The following is a 20593-nucleotide window of genomic DNA, read 5'->3' as shown; positions in this document are numbered from 1 at the left end:
TACTCTGATATTTCATTCTTGGCAGACCCAGAACATGATGTTGCTTTTACTGATGGGAAATAAGGTCGTCAGAGAGGGACTGAATATGAAAGATGGTGATTTCAACTTTTAATTTTAGTGTTTGAGTTATGTGAGAATCCTAACTAGAGATGTCTTGTCAAGCAAACATCCAGGCCAGAGTTTTCAGATGTTTATGAAATGGATAAAAAGTAATAAAGTGTATTATTGACTTGCACATGTAGTAATTGCTGTGGACTTACTAGCTGAATCTCAGGGTGGGAATAGGTCATTGAGACAGTGACTGAGGCGGTGAAAGTTGTCTGCACTCTTGAAAGCCCTGCTTCCTTCTACAGTTCCATTGTCAACGTGCCTGGTGAGTCCACTCTGCGGCGGGATTTCCTGAGACTGCAGCAGGAGAATAAAGAACGCACTGAGGCTCTTCGGAGACAACAGCTCCTACAGGAGCAGCAGCTCCGTGAGCAGGAGGAATATAAAAGGCAGCTGCTGGCAGAGAGACAGAAACGGATTGAGCAGCAGAAAGAACAGAGGCGGCGACTAGAAGAGGTAGAGATAGAAAATGTCCGAGTTGGTTTTCTTTTCTTTTGGTCACATTGGTAACCAGACATTCACAGGTGTATCTCTGTAACCTCTGGAAGCACTACCTTACTCCTGGCAAAGCTGTTCAGTAGCTTCTCAAGGAAAGCCTGTGCTTCCGAGGGGCAGACCTTCACATTCCTTCAGGTTGTAGAAAAGGTTTTCTTGCTTGTACAGACTTCGGGGACCTGCCCCACAGTTACTCAGCATCATTCTGTGATAGAGGCAGAGAGTGACAGGGTCCCAAAGATAGTATCACACTGGTTCTGGAGGCTGTTTTGATTATTGTTTAAATTGGCTAGCTCAGGCTTGACCTGATTGCTTTCCATTCTTGGCCTTTTGGTTCAAGTTCCAAAACCTGAGTTTTTCACATGAAAAACATTTCTGTACAAATGCCTTAACTTTAGGTATTTTTACAAATGCTGTGACTTCAAGTACATTTAAGAATAAGGGGTGAAGAAAAGAATTATACTTGGTATAATGCAAATGCATTTCTGTACTTTAGTTGTTAATGTGGCCTTAGTTATGTCTTGCTTTGGGAAATACGTTTTATACTGCCTGCTCATTTAACTCATTAATGCTGTTAACATTGGTGATGTGGTGACCCACAGCTTTTTCATTTTTAATTCACAGGAACATTATTTCCCTGTGTTTTACTTAGGGCTCAAAAGAGGTTTTTTATTTTCTTTTTCTAATTGCTTTTATTATATACATTTCACAGCTCTAAATTTCTCATTCATAATAGTTTCTATTTCCATTTAATTTACATACCTAATTGTTTCATCTCTTTCACACAAGAAAAAAATGCAAAACATATATAGATAGAGTATCAGTACAGGGCTTTATTCTATAAGTATGATAACAACACATGCTGTTACCCAAGTTATTTGAGTACATCTTGTGAGGAAAGTTTATTTTGTTTGCTGTGTTTATAACCTGAATTCCACACTTTTGATCACTTCTACTCTAGAAAGCCAGGGCTTGTTTAACAAGGAGACTCGGAATCTTCATCCAGAGTCTATGGAAGAAAACAGAGGACAGAACCTTCCTCTGTAATGGGGAACAACACTGCTAGTTATATAATTATTTTTGCAGTTTATTTGCAAACTCTTGGACTACTTTTAAAACTGTTCTCAATGTTCTGTGAGGATAATGGAGTGGTTTATTCAAGTTGGATGTTGGCCATTTGGACTTATAGAAGTGCTTGAGTTTTGAGGCTCTATACTAGTTGTTTATCTAGAACATGCAGTATTTTTTACTGCCCTTTCTAATCCTGGGCTACATGTAGTTTCCTTCACCACATGAAATAGATTATTTAGTGATTTATAACTTGAAGTGCCAAGGCAGCTTGGCTTGAGCTCATTTGTACGGCAGGCCATGGGAACTGCTTTCAGGCCCAGTGGTGGTGAGATGAGTATCAATCAGGTAGCCTCTGGACACAGTAGGGAGTGAGGATTTCAGAGGCTCAAGGAGAGGAGCCGAAGTTTTAAAGCAGTGTTCTTTTATTAGCTATTTAAATAGAGGCTAAGTGTGAAATTGCTTGTGTGAAATGAAAATTTTGTACTTACCATTTGTGTCATTTAGCCCTTTAATGTCAGCTTCTCAGTAAAAGTTCAGACTCAGAATCACCTTCCGCATGTCTCTATCAGGAACAAGGGACCTGGGTTCTGAAATGGAATGTTTGCATAAATGTAATCCACTGGTTTGGATTCTTGATAATCTAGCTCCTTTTTATTAACCTGGGTAATTAAGCATTGTCTGTACTCTGTGGGTCCTAGAGGGTAATTTGGGAATATTTGAGCCATAAATGGTTTGTGGCCCCTTTGTTGGCATTAAAGGTTCAATCAGAGCTATTTGGGGAATAGGGATTTCTTTTGTTATTAACAAAATAGATGAGGATGGTCAGCCTCACTCATAAGACAAATAACAATTAAAACTAAAAGGGGATACCTTTCTACCTGTTAGTGGTAAACAAAAAAAAGGTCCAGCAGTTGAGTTCTTTTTTGAGTTGAGGTTGTGAGGAAGCACAATACAGTTTCTTTGAAACTGCCACAAAATGAGGCCCTCTGGGGGTTAGGACTTCTTTAAGAAATCTGTCTGTAAGTAAATACTCCCATTTTCCTTTAGTGCTCTTTTGGCATTTGCTGCTGCTGGCATCTCTCCCCTTTGTTTTTTTGTACTTCCTCCTCCTTGGCTGCTGTGTAAACTGGAGATCTTGGAAGTCCTTGCAGATAGTTTTGAGTGAAGTTTTTGTTTATGTTTTCCATTTTTTTGTTGTTGCTTTTGGATGGTTCAGGGAGGAAAATGGGGGGATGCTGAGTTCATGCAGCCAAATTGATACTGACGCTTCCCTTTCCCTCACCTGTTTGTGCCCCCAGTCTCTCTCTTCTGAGTATGCTCACTGTTTCTCAGTGAATATGAACCCACATCCAGAACCCCATGTGATGAACATCTTCCATCACCAGTTTTAATATTACTATATTACCTTTCATGTTTAGATACGTCTTCACAGCTTTGGATCATATAGAATTTTGTCTCTAGCTATTTTTTTATCCATAAAAATGGTTCACAGGCTGGCTTTTCCTCCTATTCTCACCTATTTTCTTTTTTGAGCAAAAAATCAAGAATATTTAATTGTATTGTGCTGTTTTTTAAAATTAAATCTTGATCTGGTACCTGTTAACTTTTCCTCCCTACTCCCATGACATCCACTTATTTGATTAGCATATTTTTTCATTCTTTGTCTAAGTTTAATAAAAATATTAGACAAGATGTTGTCTTTGAGAAAACTTAATCAGTAATCTAAGTCAACATTACTATCTTAATTAGTGTACTTTTATTTTGTGTTAAAGTGCTTTCTTCTTATTATTTATTAAATTTATTGGGATGACATTGGTTCATAGGATCATATAGGTTTCAGGTGTACATTTCTAGGATACATGATCTGTATATTCCATTATGTGCCCACCATCCAAAGTCATATGATCTTCAGTTACTACATATTTTGTTCCCTTTACCCTTTTCTACCCCCACCACCCACCCTATTCCCTCTGGTAACCACCATGCTATTGTCTGTTTCTGTGAGTTTCAGTTTTATATCCCACATATGAGTGAAATTATATGGTTCTTAGCTTTTTCTATTTAGCTAAGCATAACATTCTCAAGATCTATCCATGTTGTCAAAAATGGCACTACTTCATCTTTTCCTATGGCTGAGTAGTATTCCATGGTATATATGTACCACATCTCTTTTTATCCATTCCACATTTTGAGTATGGTTTTGAACCTGTTACATATTTAAGTTTCCTGTCTCCCAGTCTATACTTCTTCATTTTGACCTCATGGAAACTGTCAAATTATTGGTAAAAGCAAGATACATTTGTTTGTGGTTTGGTGTGCTGCTTTTAGAAAGGATATGGTGCCATCAAAACAGCATTGCATTCCTTTTATTTATTTTTAACTGTGTATAAACAACCTTTTTAGTATAGGTGGGAGTCAAAAATCAAGCTTTCTTTTTGAGATTACAACTTATGTTTTCTTTAAAAATAAACCAAAAAATAGGGGGTCCCAATTCCCTATGTTTTCCTCATCTTACCCTTCTGTGGAGATGACCCTGGCATGTACTCTATGGACTTGAATTTTTGCTGCTAAATCTAGTCAAGAATCTCACCAAGCAGGTCATCTCTTTTATTCTGCTGCTGTTTCTCCCTTTCTGTTCTTTTTCTTTTCTTTTTTAATCCTCACCTGAGGATCTGTTTATTAATTGTTTTTTGACAGATGAGGAGGAAGGAGGGGAGAGAGAGAGAAAGACAGAGAGAGAGAAACATCAATTGGTTGCCCCCTGTATGTGCCCCAACCAGGAACTGAACCTGTATAACCTTTTGGTGTTTGGAACAACCCTTGAACCAGCTAAGCTGCCCGGCCAGGGCTCCTTTCTTTTCTTTGATAAACACTGCTGCTGGGACATTGAGGACTTGCCTATCTCAGTATTTTTCTGCAGTTATAAAAGAATAATTTTGTCTCTTTGATCTTTTCCTTTCAAAAATTTTTTTGCCCTAGAGTTGCTATTGCCCATTTGTGATTTGGGGGAACTTGCTTTCCTCCAGTGAGGGGTAAATGTTAGTGTAAGACCTAGCAGTTTCTTTGCTTTTTCTTCTACCCAGAGTACATTTAATTTCTATCTTATCTGCAGACTCCAAAGGGGTAAAAATTTTAGAGAGGTGGGTGGAAATTGAAGAAATTAAAAACAAATGAAAGCAAGAGAAAAAAATTGTGTGAAATGAGTATAGTACTAAAGCTAAATTGTAACATTAGGGAAGCAGGAGTTTCTAAGAAATGAATTAATAAACTGTGACGTGTGTTTGTTGTGTATTTTTTGGATATGAGATCTTCAGAGGTATGGTAAACTCTTTCATGTTGGCACTGTTTCCATGTCTTTTAAAGAAATAGGAACCATTTCTTTACCCCTCTTTGTCTACGACAAGGCATTTGCTTGGCCAGTCATTCGTATGTCACATCAAGAGCACATGTTAGCCCACTTCCAGCTATACTCTCTGCAGTAATTGCTGTGGTGGGCATACAGGTACCCCTCTAGCCCAGGCCTCATGTTCTGCCAAGTCAGCAGCTTTGGTATTGTGCAGAGTGTAGCACTTTTGTCATTCAGAACTCCCTGTAAGTTCATAAATGTTCTTTTGATATCCAAGTCTAGTGTTTGTTTATATTTACAGTTACATTTTATAAGAGTTAGTTTAATTCAGCAAACGTTATTTGTTGCCTAAAGATGGAGAAGGGAGCCTTTGAGGAGAAGCAAATAGTTTCCCTGTTATCAGTAGACATATTTAGAAAAGTTTTTAGAACTTTATGAGGCAAAAACATTGCTTTTAAATACCAAACTAGAAAGGGAACTTAAAGATTGTTAAAGTATAGTTGGAAAAGTACATATTTACTCAGTTATGCTTGGAAAGATTTAAGTAATAAGGAGATCTTTTTATAAATGTGAGAGATTTGAAAATCACAGCATCATGCAGTTTCTCAATTTGTCTGATTTTGTTTCCAAAGAAAGAATGGCTTAAGGAGATAATGACACCGTTTTGCAGATGCTTCACAGAATTATGTTTATGTCATATTTATCATTCTCAGTAGGGTAAACCCAAAAAGATATGTTCATTAGATTCTCCTGGGTTTTGTTTTATAAAATCACAGGCATAAGGTTAATCCAGTATAAGGATGTCACTTAGTTGATATTTTATTTTTGGCCGTTTTCTTGCTTTTACCATAATCATCTACTAAGATATACTTACTAAGGCCTTTTTAAACTTTTAATTATGCCCCCAGCCCCTGCAGTTGAGGACCTGTTCTGGCTATAGCAGTTTTTATGGTTGGTAGATTAAATTCTTGTTCTTGGTCCAGTTTACAGTTTGAGATACCAGAGCATCATGTAGAGGAGGAGTCAGAGACTACATTGTTCTTCACCTTCGCCATTGGTCTCCCAACCAGGACTTGTTTAGTGGGCTCATCCTGAGAAACTTACCACTTTCCATATTGTCTTGTGGATTTTTAAAAAGTGTGTTATTTCTCCTACTTACAAGACTTGTTGGAGAAGCAGCTATGTCTAATTCATCTATGTGGACCTGTGGTACTTAGTAACTATTTCTTAAATAGATGAACCAGTCATTTGTAGTCCTAGATGTATCTCTGAAAAGAAAAGGGTTGTTCTTAAATTGATGATCATTCTTAAATGGACCTTTGGTCTTGAGATCTCAAATTTGAGTTCCAGAGCCACCTTAAAGTACTTTAGAGGACCCTATAGAATATTCCCAAGCATAAAGGGTATGTTATGTAAACTTCGGGGCCCTATGCAAATGTAGGTGATCTTGAAAAGAGGACTTTATGATTTGGTTGTGTTTGTAAGATGTAGAGACTTTACTCCAGTGCTACATGTTGGAGACAAAATCACAGCTTTCATTTTGGATGTCAGGTGCTAAGTGTGAGGGATAGATTTATAATTCAAAAAAGTATTGTGATGTTTACTGCATGGTGGAAAGGATGAGTGAAACATGTTCATCTCACCCCAAGGAGTTTATTGGTTTTTTTGTCTATTTCTCTCTCCAAGAGGATGGTATTTTCACAGGAAACTAAGTTTCCTTTCAGTGACTTTTATTTAACAGTTGAGATCATCAACATAGCCTATCCCTGTTTGTAAGATGCTTACTGTTATTTTATGATATGCATGTATTAGAATAACTTCTAATTATTTTAATTAAATAATTACATAATTTAATTATTGGCTTTGGACAACAGTTGAACGCAAACAACTTGAAGCTACTGACTTTGGGAAATCCCAGTGGAAAAAAATTCAGAGGAAAAATATTTAAAAAAAGAAATCACAGTGAAATGACTGTAAAAAAAATGGTATAAATAACAAGGACAGTGAGAACAAGAAAGGAAACTGAATTGTGTTAGTACTAGGAAGAGAAAAACTAGAACACTAGTACTGCAAATCCTGGAAGAGTAAAAAATGGGACATGACGAGTGGGGCCCACAGCATGTATTTATGGGGCAGTTAAACACCTCCACCCCATACAGCCAGGCTGCTGTGCTCCCCACTCAGCAGGAGCAGATATATATACCTAGGAAAAGTGACACAGAGGTTCAGAAAATGGAAGAATCTGGCACAGCTGACCATATGCAGAGAAATGCTAAAAATAAGAGCAGTAAGTGTGTGGCTGCAAACATGCTCCCCTTCCTCAAACAAGTTTCCATAGTGTTGGCAGTCATGCTTATTACAAACACATCTTTTCCTACACCCTCCCTTCATCCCAGGCAGGGGGGATATAAGGCTCCATTGAAATGATTGTGCTGCTGCTTCACAGCCACCTTACTCTAAAGCTTAATAGTTAGCAAATGTTATCTATAGCTTTCATTGTTTTCTACTGTCTTTTATGTCTGGACATTGAGAAAAACTTTTAACATGAGCCTGCCATCAAATTTTCAGAAGGTGGTGGAGAAGTAAATGCAGGTCACACTAACCTCCTCCTGGGACCAATCTGGAATTAGAGCTAAGTTATAGAGAAATCACCCAGGACAAACAACTAGACAATAGTGAGAGAGAAGCCTTTATAACCTCAGACAGGCAGAAAAATCAGCTTCAGCACAATCTGGTAGGGAGTGCATGGGTGATGTGAGAGAGCTGGCTGTTAACCCACAGGTGGCAGCGCCAGAGTGATAACTTAAGCAGCCAGTTGGATGCTCCTGAGAAGTGTGGGTCTAATCCCTAAGCTGGGACCCCCGGCATAGAGCACCAGAGCCCCCCAAAAAGGCACAGATAACATCCAGGAGTGAAAAGCAACAGGGTTGCTCTCTGCCAGAGGTGGACAGCTGGAGACGCAAGGAGCTGTTTGAAGGGCCAATGCACAGATTTTTATTTGCAGCCACTTACCCTGGCCTCCAACAAAGGGGTGGAGGCAGAGTGGACTAGAGACTCTTGAGATAATGGGGACAGAAGCTTTGGCAGGAGAACTGAGAGACTAGCAGCCAGGATCTTGGTGATAAGTCATCCACTATACATCAACAGCCATCTTGCTCAGGCAGACCACCCCCCTCTGAGTAGCAGCATACTGAGCGGAAACAGTAGCCCCAAGCCCAGAAAGGATTCTACCCCACCTACGGTGGCTAAGTCTGACTGCTGAGTACAGAGTGACTACAATAACAACTGAAGGAGACAGACACAGACAGTAGAAATTTTGAACTGCCTAAGGTCAGACAGGACCGCTATCTGACATCACCAGAGGCAGATCTAGAAAGAAAAAGCAGTAACCTGCCCGACAGCATACAAGACAGGGTGGGTGGAGTAACCCATTAGTCAACCAGCTGGAGGGAAGGACCCATGAAAGAATGACCCTACAATAATCAAAACCCAATTATATCCAGAGAACCAACATAAATGGCATAAAGTGTATCCCAAAAGCATCAAGTTCAGGAGACTGCACCACTGAATCACACAGGTCTACCATAGAAGTTCACATTACAAAGACAGGGAGTCAAAACAGATCAATTTACAAAGCAGAAGCAAACAAGAAGAGTTTCCCAAAAAATGGGAAGACAAAGAAGCAACCCCCAGTCTAAAGAAAAGGAGGAATCCCCTGATAAAGTGCTAAATGAAATAGAAGGAAATAAACTGTCAGATATTGAGTTCAAAACAGTGGTTATAAGAAAATTCAATGAGCTCGGTGAGAATTACCAAAAGCTACTGGGAAGCTACAAGAAACTTAGTGCAAACTATGTCAGCATGAAAAAGGACATAGAAACTATCAAGTGCCAAACAAATGAAGAATACAATTTCAGAATTGAAGAACACAGTAGAAGGAATCAAAAGCAGACTAGAGGAAGCAGAGGATTGAATCAGAAAGCTAGAAGACAAGGTAGAAAAAAACTCTGAGAGAGAGCAAGAAAAGGAAAGAAATCTTGAAAGAAGAAGAGTTAAGGGTCCTGGGGAACAACATGAAATGTAATAATATCCATATAATAGGGGTACCAGAAAGACAAGAAGAGGAGCAAGGGATAGAAAACCTGTTTGAAGAAGTAATGATGGAAAACTTTCCTAATTAGATGAGAGAAAAAGTCATGTAAGTCCAGGAAGCACAAAGGGCCGCAATCAAAATGAAGCCACAGAGACCCACTTCAAGACACATAATTAAAATGGCAAAATTCAAAGACAAAGAAAGAATCTTAAAGGTATCAAGGGAGAAACAGTAACTACCATACAAGGGAGCCCTGATAAGGCTAGCAGCTGATTTATCAAAGAAACACTACGAGCCAGAAGGGAAAGCAAAGAAATATTCCAAGTAATGAAAAACAAAGGCCTGCAACCAAGACTACTCTACCCAGTAAGGCTGTCATTTAAAATGGAAAGCAAAATGAAGAATTTCCCAGACAAAAGAAGGATGAAAGCATACACCTCCACCAAGCCAGCATTGCAAAATATGCTAAAGAATGCTTTAAGAAGATGAAGAAAAACAGTGAGAGAGAGACACACAGGTAAAAGGGGGAAAATGAGCAGCTACCTATCAATAGTAACCTTAAATGTAAATGGATTAAATTATCCAATTAAAAGACATAGGGTAACTGAATGGATAAGAAAACATGAGGCAAACATATGCTGTTTACAGGAGACCCACCTCAGAACAAAAGACCTACACAGGCTGAAAGTGAAGGGTTGGAAAAAATTATTCCAAACAAACGGACAGGAAAACAAAGCCAATGTAGCAATACTTTTATCAGACAAAATAGACTTCAAAATAAAGGTAAAAAAAAGAGACAGAAGGACACTTAATAATACTTGGGCAGAGTCCATCAAGAACACATAAATGTTGTAAACATATATGCACCCAACATAGGAGCACCCAAACATATAAGGAAATCCTTGGGGGACTTCAGGAAAGATATGGACAGCAACACAATTATAGTGGCAACACAAGTATAGTATAGTTTTAACACCCCACTGTCAAAAATGGATAGCTCCTTCAAACAAAATATTAACAAGGATTAACAATGCTGCATTATTGCAGCATTGAATAATGCCATAGATCAATAGGACTTAACTGATATGTATATAGAACCTTACATCCCAATGAAGCAAAATACACATTCTTTTTAATGCACATGGAACATTTTCAAACATAGACCACATGATAGGATACAACACTAGCCTCAACAAATTCAAGAAAATTGAAATCATATCAAACATTTTCTTGGACCACAATGGCTTCAATATAAAAACCAATCTCAAGGAAAAAACTCAAAAACATTCAAGCTCATGCAGACTGAATAGCATGCTATTAAACAATGAATGGAATGATAATAAGGTCAAGGAGGAAACCAAAAGGTTTCCAGAAACAAATGAAAATGAATATACAACAGTCCAAAACCTATGGGACATAGCAGGGCAGTTCTAAGAGAGAAGTTCATAGCAATACAGACCTACCTGGAAAAAAAAAAAAGAAAGAAACACTCAAATAAACAACCTAATCCTACATGTACAGGAACTGGAGGAACAACCAGCAAAGCCCAGAGGGATTAGAAGGAAGGAAATAATCCAAATCAGAGCAAAACTAAATGACATAGAGACTAAAGGAACATTTGAATTATCAATAAGTCCAGTAGCTGCTTCTTTGAAAAGATAAAATTAACAAGCCTTTAAGCAGGCTCATCAAGAAAAAAAGAGAGAGGACCCAAATAAACACAATTAGAAATGAAAGAGGAGAGATTACAAATGATAATACAGAAATAAGAAGGATTGTCAGAAATTACTGCGAAGAGCTATCTGCCAAGAAATTTGAAAACCTAGGTGAAATGGACAAGTTTCTAGAAAAATATAATCTTCCAAAACTGAGTGAAGAAGAAACAGAAAGCATGATCAGATCAATAACAGCAGAATTGAAGCAGTAATCAAAAAACTCCCAACACACAAAGCCTTGGACCAGACAGTTTTACAGGAGAATTTTATGAAACATTTAAGGAAAGTTAACCCCTAAACTGCTCCGACTATTCAAAAAAAATCCAAGGAGAGGGAAGACTCCCAAAATCTTTACATGAGACCAGCATCATCCTAATTTTTAATTAATTAATAAATAAATAAGTAACAGACAAAGACATAACAAAGAAAGAAAGCTACAGGCCAGTATTACTGATGGACATAGACTCTAAAATCTTTAACAATATAGTGGCAGATCTCATCCAACAATGCATTAAAAAGATCATACACCACAATGAAGTGGGATTCATCCCAGGGATGCTAGGATGGTACAATATTTGCAAATCAGTAAACATAATACATCACATAAAAGGAAAAACAAAAGTCACATGAGCATATCAATAGGTGCATAAAAAATATTTCATAACATTACAGCACCTATTTATGATAAAAAACAGTAAGGTGGGCGTACAGGGAGCATGCCTCAACATGATAAAGGCTATATACAAGAAACCTACAGCCAACATCATACTCAATGGGCCAGAACTAAATGCTTTCCCACTAAGACCAGGAACAAAATAAGGGTGTATGCTTTCACCACTTCTATTTAACATAGCATTGGAAATTATAGCCACGATGATGAGACAAGAAAAAGAAATAAAAGGCATCCAAATTGAAAAGAGGGAGCAAAACTGTCATTGTTTGCAGATGATGGATAGTGTACACAGAAAACCCTATAGACTCTACCAAAAAACTACTCGACCTAATAAGTGATTTTGTCAAAATAACAGGATGCAAAGTCAATATTCAGAAATCAAAGGCATTTTTGTACACCAACAATGAAATATCAGAAACAGAAGTCAGGGGGAAAATCCCATTTGCTATAGCTACAAGAAAAATAAAGTATCTAGGAAGAAACCTAACCAAGGAGGTAAAAGACCTGTACTCAGAAAACTACAAACACTGAAGAAAGAAATTAAGGAAGACACAAGTAAATGGAAGCATATGCCATATTCATGGATTGTAAGAATTGTAATATATTATCAAAATGTCCATTCTGCCTAAAGCAATTTATGGATTCAACACAATCCCTATTAAAGTACCAATGACATATTTCACAGATACAGAACAAACATTTCAAAAATTTATATAGAACCATAAATGACCCCGGATAGGTGCAGCAATTTTGAGAAAGAAGAACAAAGTCATAGGGATCATCGTACCTAACATGAAACTATATTGCAAGGCCACTGTAATTAAAACAGCCTGGTAGTGGCATAAGGGCAGACACATGGACCAATGGAATAGAATAGAGAGCTGAGAAATAAACCCAAGACTCTGTGGTTAATTAATATTCAACAAAGGGTGAAGAAGCATAAACTGCAGCAAAAATAGCCTCTTCAACAAATGGTCTTGGGAGAGATGGACAGCCACATGTAATAAAGTGAAACTCGACCACCAATGTACACCATACACAAAAGTAAATTCAAGGTGGATAAGAGACTTAAATATCAGTTGTGATACCATAAAGTCCTGGAGGAGAACATAGGTGAGAAAATTTTAGATATTCCACACAGCAATATCTTCACTGATATGTCCCCTAGAGCTAGGGACATAAAGGGAAGAATAAGCAAATGGAACTTCATCAAAATAAAAAGCTTCATGGCTAAAGAAAACATTAACAAATGAAAAAAAAAACCAAGCATATGGGAAACTATATTTGCCAGTGGTACTTTGGACAAGGGTTTGATCTCCAAAATATAAAGAACTCACAGGACTCCATTCTAGAAAGACAAGTAATCCAATTAAAAAAAGGGCAAAGGAACAGATGTTTCGAGACAAAAAAAAAAAATGGCCTTAATGAAAGAACAGATCAAAGCTCCAGTAAAAATACAATTAAGTGATGTAGAGATAGCCAACCTATCAGATGCACAGTTCCATATACTGGTAATCGTGGTGCTTACGGAAATAGTTGAGTATGGTCACAAAATAGAGGAAAAAGTGAAGGCCATGACAAATGAAATGAAGAGAAATGTACAGCGACTCAACAGTGATGGGACGGAAACTGGGACTCAAATCAGTGGTTTGGACCAGAAGGAAGAAAGAAATAATCAACCAGAACAGAATGAAGAAACAAGAATTCAAAAAAATGAGAAGAGACTTGGGAACCTCCAGGATAACTTTAAACATTCCAACATCTGATTCATAGGGGTGCCAGAAAGAGAAGAGGAAGAGCAAGAAATTGAAAGCTTATTGGAAAAGATTACGAAGGAGAACTTCCCCAAACTGGCAAAGAAAGTAAACTTCCAGGAAACCCAGGAAGCTCAGAGAGTCCCAAAGAATTTGAATCCAAGGAAGCACACACCAAGGCACTCCATAATTACTTTTCATAAGATGAAACATAAAGAGAGAATCCTAGAAGCAGCAAGAGATAAGGTGACAGTTACCTACAAAGGAGTTCCCATAAGACTATTAGCTGATTTCTCAAAAGAGACCTTATAGGCAAGAAGTGGTTGGAAAGAAGTATTCCAAGTCTTGAGAGGCAAAGGACCTACATCCAAGATTACTCTATCCAGCAAAGCTATCATTTAGAATGGAGGGGCATATAAAGTGCTTCCTGTATAAAGTCAAGTTAAAGGAGTTCATCATCGGCAAGCCCTTATTCTATGAAATGTTAAAGGGACTTATTTAAGAAAAAAGTTCACAACTAGGAACAGTAAAATGACAACAAACTCACAAATATCAACAACTGAACCTAAAAACAAAAACAAAGCAAACAATTAGAACAGGAACAGAATCACAGAAATGGAGATCACATGGAGGTTAATCAGCAGGGAAGGGGATTATGGAGGAAAAGTTACAGGGAATAAGTAGCATAAATTGTAGTTAGATAATGGGGCGGGGCGCATGATTAAGAGTAGTATGGGAAATGTAGAAGCCAAACAACTTACATGTACAACCCATGGACATGAACTAATGTGGGGGGTAATACGGGGAGAGGGGGTATGCAGGTTGTAGGGGAATAAGGGGGGGAATGGGACAACTGTAATAGCATGATCAAAAAAAAGAGAGAGAGAGAATGGGCAGAGAACATGCACAGGCACTTCTCCAAAGAGGATATACAGAGGGCCCAGAGACATATCAAAGGATGCTCAGCATCACTAACCATCAGAGAGATGCAAATTAAAACCACAACAAGATACCACTTATCACCAGTCTGAATGGCCATCATAAACAAAACAAACTAGAAGTGCTGGTGAAGTTGTGGAGAAAAGGGAACCCTAGTACAGTGGGAATGAAGACTGATTTAGCTACTGTGGAAAACAGTATGGAATTTCCTGGAAAAAGAACTAAAAATAGAATCCCCTTTTGATCTGGCAGTTGCACTGCTCAGATTATACCCTTAGAATCCTGAAATACCAGTTCAAAAAAACCTGTGCGCTCCAGTGTTCGTAGCAGCACAATTTGCAATAGCCCAGTGCTGGAAGCAGCCTAAATATCCACCAGTAACAAAGTGGATCAGAAAACCATAGTATATTTATACAATTTCTTTCGACACAGCAGAAAGAAAGAAAAAAATATCTACCCTTGGTGTCAGCATGGATGAAACTGGAAAGCATTATTCTAAGTGAAATAAGCCTGGCAGTGAAAGATAAATACCAAATGATGTCACCTATAAGTGGAACCTAATAAACCAAACAAACAAGCAAACAACATAGAACCACAGATATGGAAATAAAGACAAACTAACAGTAACCAGAGAGGCGGGGAATGGGAGTTAACGGGAAAGAGAAGGAAAAGGTTTGTCAAGGAACATGTAAAGGACACGTGTAATGGACAAATACAACTATATGCGGTGAGGATTGAATGTGGGGGTGTGGATGGGTAGGGCAGGGGATAGTAATGGGGAGGAAGTGCAGTCAACTGTAATTGAAAAACAAAAAAAAAGAAGGAAAAAACCTGTAACATGAAAGATCACAGGACAAATAGAAAAAGAAACTTTGAGGAAGCAGAGACAACGTAGGGATCAGAGAACCTATCTCACACACGTAGGCATGCATACATAGAATCTTAATATCCTTAGAAAGGGAAGAGGGAAGATGTGATATTCATGAAACAAGAATATCCAGATAATAACTTTTGAAATTTTTGTTATAAATTAAAAATTCTCAGAAATTAGTCAGCAGAAAGGTAATTTTATGGAAAACAGAAGTGAAACCAAGTCAATGCAGGTGGTTTACCACTTATTAGATAGTAAAGAGAATGAATATTATTATAGGAAGAACATACTGAAATAATTCAAGAAAAGTTTCCAGAACTAAGAAATATGAATTTGTGGATCAAAAAACTTAAATAATACTCAGCATGATGAAGGAAAAAAGGCCCAGAGAAAGGCACATAAATTAGCTTGAAAGTTTAGACTATCAGAGTTAAAAAGAAGGTCTAAAAGCTGCAGTAGGGCAAACAGGTCAAGGGATATGGATGGGTCTTGGACTAGGTATCAAGAATCTGAATGGTCTCATATTATCCAGGTGCAATATCAGAAACTAGAAAATGGCAGAGCAATGCTTTTGAAACTCTTGAGCAGTGCTTTTGAAACTTTTGAGAGGAAATTATTTCCCTCAGCCAAAATTATCTGTATAGTGTGAGAGTGGAGATTTTGCAACATGCCTAGTCCTTAAGTCTTTTTTTACCTTCTCACTATTTTTCCTCAAGAATATATTGGAGAATGTGTTCCAGCAAATACCGCATTTTTAGGTCTATAAGACACACCAGACCATAAGACACATCTAGGTTTGGAGGAGGAAAATAGAAAAAAATTTTGAAGCAAAAAATGTGGTAAAATACTTAATAACCTGTGATCCCGCTCCACTGCTGCCACTCCTCCGCCACAGTGAGCCAGGTAAGCTACATTCAGATTAAGATGCACCCCCCTTTCCTCCCAGATTTGGGGGGGAAATGTGTCTTTTAGTCCAAAAAATACTGTAAGAAAGAAGGTGAGAAGGTAAGAAATGGGATCCTATACAAGAGAGTCCAGAAGGATGTCTAGGAAGTTCGACAAATGTGGGGTGCCTAGAGAGCATTCAGTCCACATGGGCATAGGGGAGGGCTGTGAGAGGGTTAATCTCTAAGAATAAAGAAAAAAATACTTGATTTATTTGACCATATTGAAAGGAGTTTATGGTAGTGCAAGAGACTTGACAGATGATTTCATAATAGGCCCATAGAAAATCTGTCAAACAAGCAAAGAAACAAACAGGGCAGTTAACTCCTCAAAAAAACTAAAAAGAAAGTTACTTGTGTATGGACTCTGCCTTGAGTATGGTTTTTCATTTAATCAGAAATTGTCACATGACTAGATTGGGAGCATGGGATGGTATGGTACAATGGATATTCTTTGGGAGAAGTTGATAGATGGTGTGTCTACAGTGGGAAAAAAATTTAAGATAAAACTATAAGCCTATTATTGAAATATAAGAATATAAATACTGAGAAAAACAAAAAGCATTGAAAGTGGTTATACCTTGGTAGTAACAATTGGGAGTGAGGAGAAGTGGGATTGCTTATTTTTTGCATAAGCTTTATATTCTTTTTGACTTATTAAAGTACTTTTTACTTTGATTTAAAAATTTAAAACATGAATAAAATGAAAAAAGGTACTTGTAAGAGCATATAAAATTTGCCTCCTAAGTCAAGATTTCCCACCAGGCAGAGAGCCAAAGAACCAAGGAAATGGATTCTACACATTTTACCATTTTGGAGCTTACTATCTTGTTTGAGAATGAGTGCTTTCACTTTGAGCCTAAGCCAGAGGATGTACACCAAGGTCCTGTCTTTTCCTGAGACTCTGGGTGATGACAGCTCAGGGATAGAAAGCAGAAGATGCAAGTGAGAAGTAGGTCTTAGGAATGGGCTGGCCTGGATCATGCCTGCCCTCAGTGGACGAGGGGTGGCAGTAATTATAGTTGAGAAAGCTGGTATGCGGAAAGCCAGCCCTGATACCTGTTCACTCCTGCTCTCTGCTTTCCTGTACAACCTCTCCCTTTCTTCTATGGAGACTCAAGGAGATTGGAATGCCGCCGAGGCTGGTTTGAACTGGGTGCTGGGCTGGACTGGCAGCTGTGCAGCAGTCATTTCTTCCAGAGTTCAGCACAGTAATGTCCTTGACTCTTGTCTGGTTCCTTCTGATAACAGCCCCGGCATCAACAGAGATGGGGACAGGGTTTGCTTTTAAAATTAAAGAAATTGGTTTTTGTTTTTTAAATAACAGAGGGAAAAGCAAATGTAACCCATGGCATTTCTTTCTGGAAGTGTGATACCATGAACCCTAGTGGCACCTTTATATCTATATCATTCCTAAAAATTAAAGAATTTTAGTAGCCTGCACAGCATCTAAGGAAATGGCAGCAAAACATCTCTAGGGCTATTCACGTGTGTCTATGGTCATGTGACATTGACTAAGGTAGTACAGTGGCTTCAGGATTTCATCATGCCTCCGATCAGTAAAAAAAATTGAGCATGTATATCTGACAGAGATATATGCATTTACGTACTGTTGCACTATGTACCTTATAAAACACTGCAAAAATCACTGTCTTGAAAGGGTGAGCTACAAACGTAAATAAGTAGAAGTTCTAAGTTGGTTGTTGTTTTTTTCCCCTATCCTCCAATTGATAGTTTTGCTCACTTTTAGAGACAGCTGATGTAGAGATGTAACATCTCAGTTTTTTACTTTCCTCCTATTGACTTTTGATCTCACCACACCTGGGCACATATCCCAGGGTGTAGGCAGAGGAGGATAGAGTCCAGATATTTCCAAGAGGAATGATTCTCTTATAGTTCATTGCTTATGAAATCTTTTAAAAATTTTTTCTCAGTTTAGACACAAACTATTGATGATGTCTTCCAAAAATTTTTATTGCAGACTCTATGCCATGATGATATCTAGTACAAACTGCCTCTTTTCCACTCCCACTGCACCTTTTGACAAGTCAGGAAACTGAGGCTCATGGGGGGTAAGTGGCTTCTACCAGGGCAGCTGAGTCAGGATCAAAATCCCCAGTCCTTGAGTACTATCACCTCTCTCTTTAGAACTACATGGTGGCCCTGGCTGGTGTGGCTCAGTGTATTGAGTACTGGCCTGCAAACTGAAAGGTTGCTGGTTCAATTCCTGGTCAGGGCACGTGCCTGGGTTGCAGGCTGGACCCCCATTTGGAGGCATACATGAGGCAACTGATAGATGTATCCCCTTGCATATCGATGTTTCTCTCCTTTCTCCTTCCCTTACCCCCACTCTCTAAAAGTAAATAAAATCTTAAAAAAAAAAAAACAAAAAAACTCCCTGATGCATACATACTAAAACTTCTCAGAGAACCCTGTTAGCCCAACTTGACTACTTTGTTATCTGAAAGCTTTAACATTCAGTATCTAAGATCCTTTGCCTCTTCTGACCTGTTCACATTATTCTGACTGGTTTGGGACTTGAATTCTGTGAAGCTGAGGGAGAATGTTTATGGGCATAGACACAAGTTGCCTTTCTTTTGTTTTCATTTTCTGCTGTTTTTCCTTTTGTCTGACTGAAGGAAGTTGTTTCCATGTCCATAAAGGAAGCTCTCTGCCTGTGACAGTGGGCTTTTTCTTTCATCCAGAAATGGGACCCTTCTTCCCCGACCTTCAGGTGTTTGATAACCCCAGTGTATGGTAACAACTTATTTCTTTTTTATAAACCTCAGAGTGTCCTGGTTGTCACCAGCATCCCCATAATTGTTCCTCAGAATTTAAGCAGCAAGTAAAAATAGTAGTGTGCATGAAGCTACCCTCATTGCTCCTCAGGACTTAAAGCTTCCAGACGCTTCCACTTTTACCTCTTCAAGAACTCATGTGATGGGAGCTTTAAAACTGATTGAGTGAGAGACATTCTTCTTTGCATTTCAGCTTCAGGTTATCAAAAGGCTTTTTGTGTTATCTTTAATGTCTTTTTACTAAAAGAAAAAAAGTCCAAAAGATGTTTTCCTTTGAAAAATTTGGCTAGCCAGGAATATCTGAAAGAATTCAATAATTTCTATTTAAAGCAAAGAAACCTATGTTTCTCAATTGGCAAATTATAATGGTTTTTATTGCCAGTGTTAGAAAAATGGTTGTGTTCTCAGCTACAGTATATTTATTGTATATGATGTACTGGTAGAACTTTTTTTTTGCTCCTGTATAGAAAAAGCAACAGGTATAAAATTAAAGGTCTTTGCTTAATTTGCTTTGAAGAACAAAGGCTCCAGTACCAGTGCTTGGGGGTGAGTCTCAGATTTCTGACCTCAAGTTTCTGTTACATTTTTCATGGAGCCCTGAGGTGGGGAAGTGTTTTTGTTTGTTGTATGTTCTGGTAGCTAGTTTTAGAAAAGAAAAGCCTCTTTCCCTAAGGGGCATGGGGCAGTATGCAGGGCTAAGGCCATGTCCCCTTTTGGCCTCATGCAAACAACACAGAACAAGTGACCTCAGTGTAAAAAGCTCAGCTTTTGAGTCTTATGTCATATGGACAGTTGCTCACAGTTATCTTCCTGGATGGGGTTTTGAACATACTCCAGTAGCTCGTTTTTCTCTTTTCTCTAAGATTGAAAAAAGCATAAAGGTATTAAGCTAGCAAGCAGCAGGCAGCAAGTGCACTGTATGAGGGCATTATTGATGTTAGAAACATGGTTCTTCTCATGATGTTACCCCCACCCAGGGGAAACAGGTGAGTTTTGTGCCTTGGATTCTAAGAGCAGACAATAGAGGCTAGGGGAAACCACAAAACATGGAATGTATGAAATGAGGATGGAGGTGGGGCTGAAAAGTCTCTCCAAGCTTCATTGAGAATAATCCTGATGTATTACTCAACTGAGAGAGAACAGATGTCAAGTAATCTTTTCTATTCAGTTATTTCACAAGTAAGATGCTGTACATTTTTCAGGAAATTCTTTTTGAGTGTGTGTGTATACCTTCAGATTGAATGATAGTCCAGGATCGGGGAAAACCCAGAAGGAAAACTTAAGACAACGATAAACGCTTTATTTTATATACCCATTTTAAATATTTGTGTCTAGTATTCCCAATGCTTTACTCCAAAGTTTCTTGTTTTTTTTAAAAAATATTTAATCTCAGTGTCACATTAAAGTTTGTGTTAATAATAATTGGTTTCTTGTGTCTTGAGAAATGTAATGGCTAATATAGTAGCCACTGACCACATGATTATTTAAATTAACTTTAATGAAATAAAATTAGAAACTCACTTCCTCAATCATACTAGTCACATTTCAGGTGCTTAGTAACAACGTGTGGTTAGTGGCCACTGTATTGAATGATGTTGAGACAGAAGATTTTCATCATCCCAGAGAGTTCTGATGGACAGTGCCTGTCTGGAGGCTGGCATTTTTTTTCATATTCACAGGAAGATCTTGTTAATTTTATACTTTGCACTGAGGAAGGACTTTACTCACAGACATCTGGGCCCGGATGAGACAAGCAGCCAGCTAAGTGCCCAGTGTGTCACATTGC

The 20593-nt window shown here is 38.2% G+C and overlaps 1 protein-coding gene across 1 annotated transcript in view; it reads left to right on the top strand.

Annotated features, from left to right (window-relative positions):
* MAP4K4 (mitogen-activated protein kinase kinase kinase kinase 4) overlaps positions 1-20593 on the top strand; it is a 200225-nt gene that overhangs the window by 137804 nt on the left and 41828 nt on the right. The window contains 1 exon segment of the mRNA XM_036028361.1: positions 354-564. Within this exon segment, the coding sequence (XP_035884254.1) occupies positions 354-564 (211 nt within the window).

This window comes from Phyllostomus discolor, chromosome 6 (assembly GCF_004126475.2).
Source record: "Phyllostomus discolor isolate MPI-MPIP mPhyDis1 chromosome 6, mPhyDis1.pri.v3, whole genome shotgun sequence".
NCBI classification, from domain to species: Eukaryota; Metazoa; Chordata; class Mammalia; order Chiroptera; family Phyllostomidae; genus Phyllostomus; species Phyllostomus discolor.
Note: the sequence above shows the minus strand (reverse complement) of the source record. Positions and strands in the feature narration are given on the sequence as shown.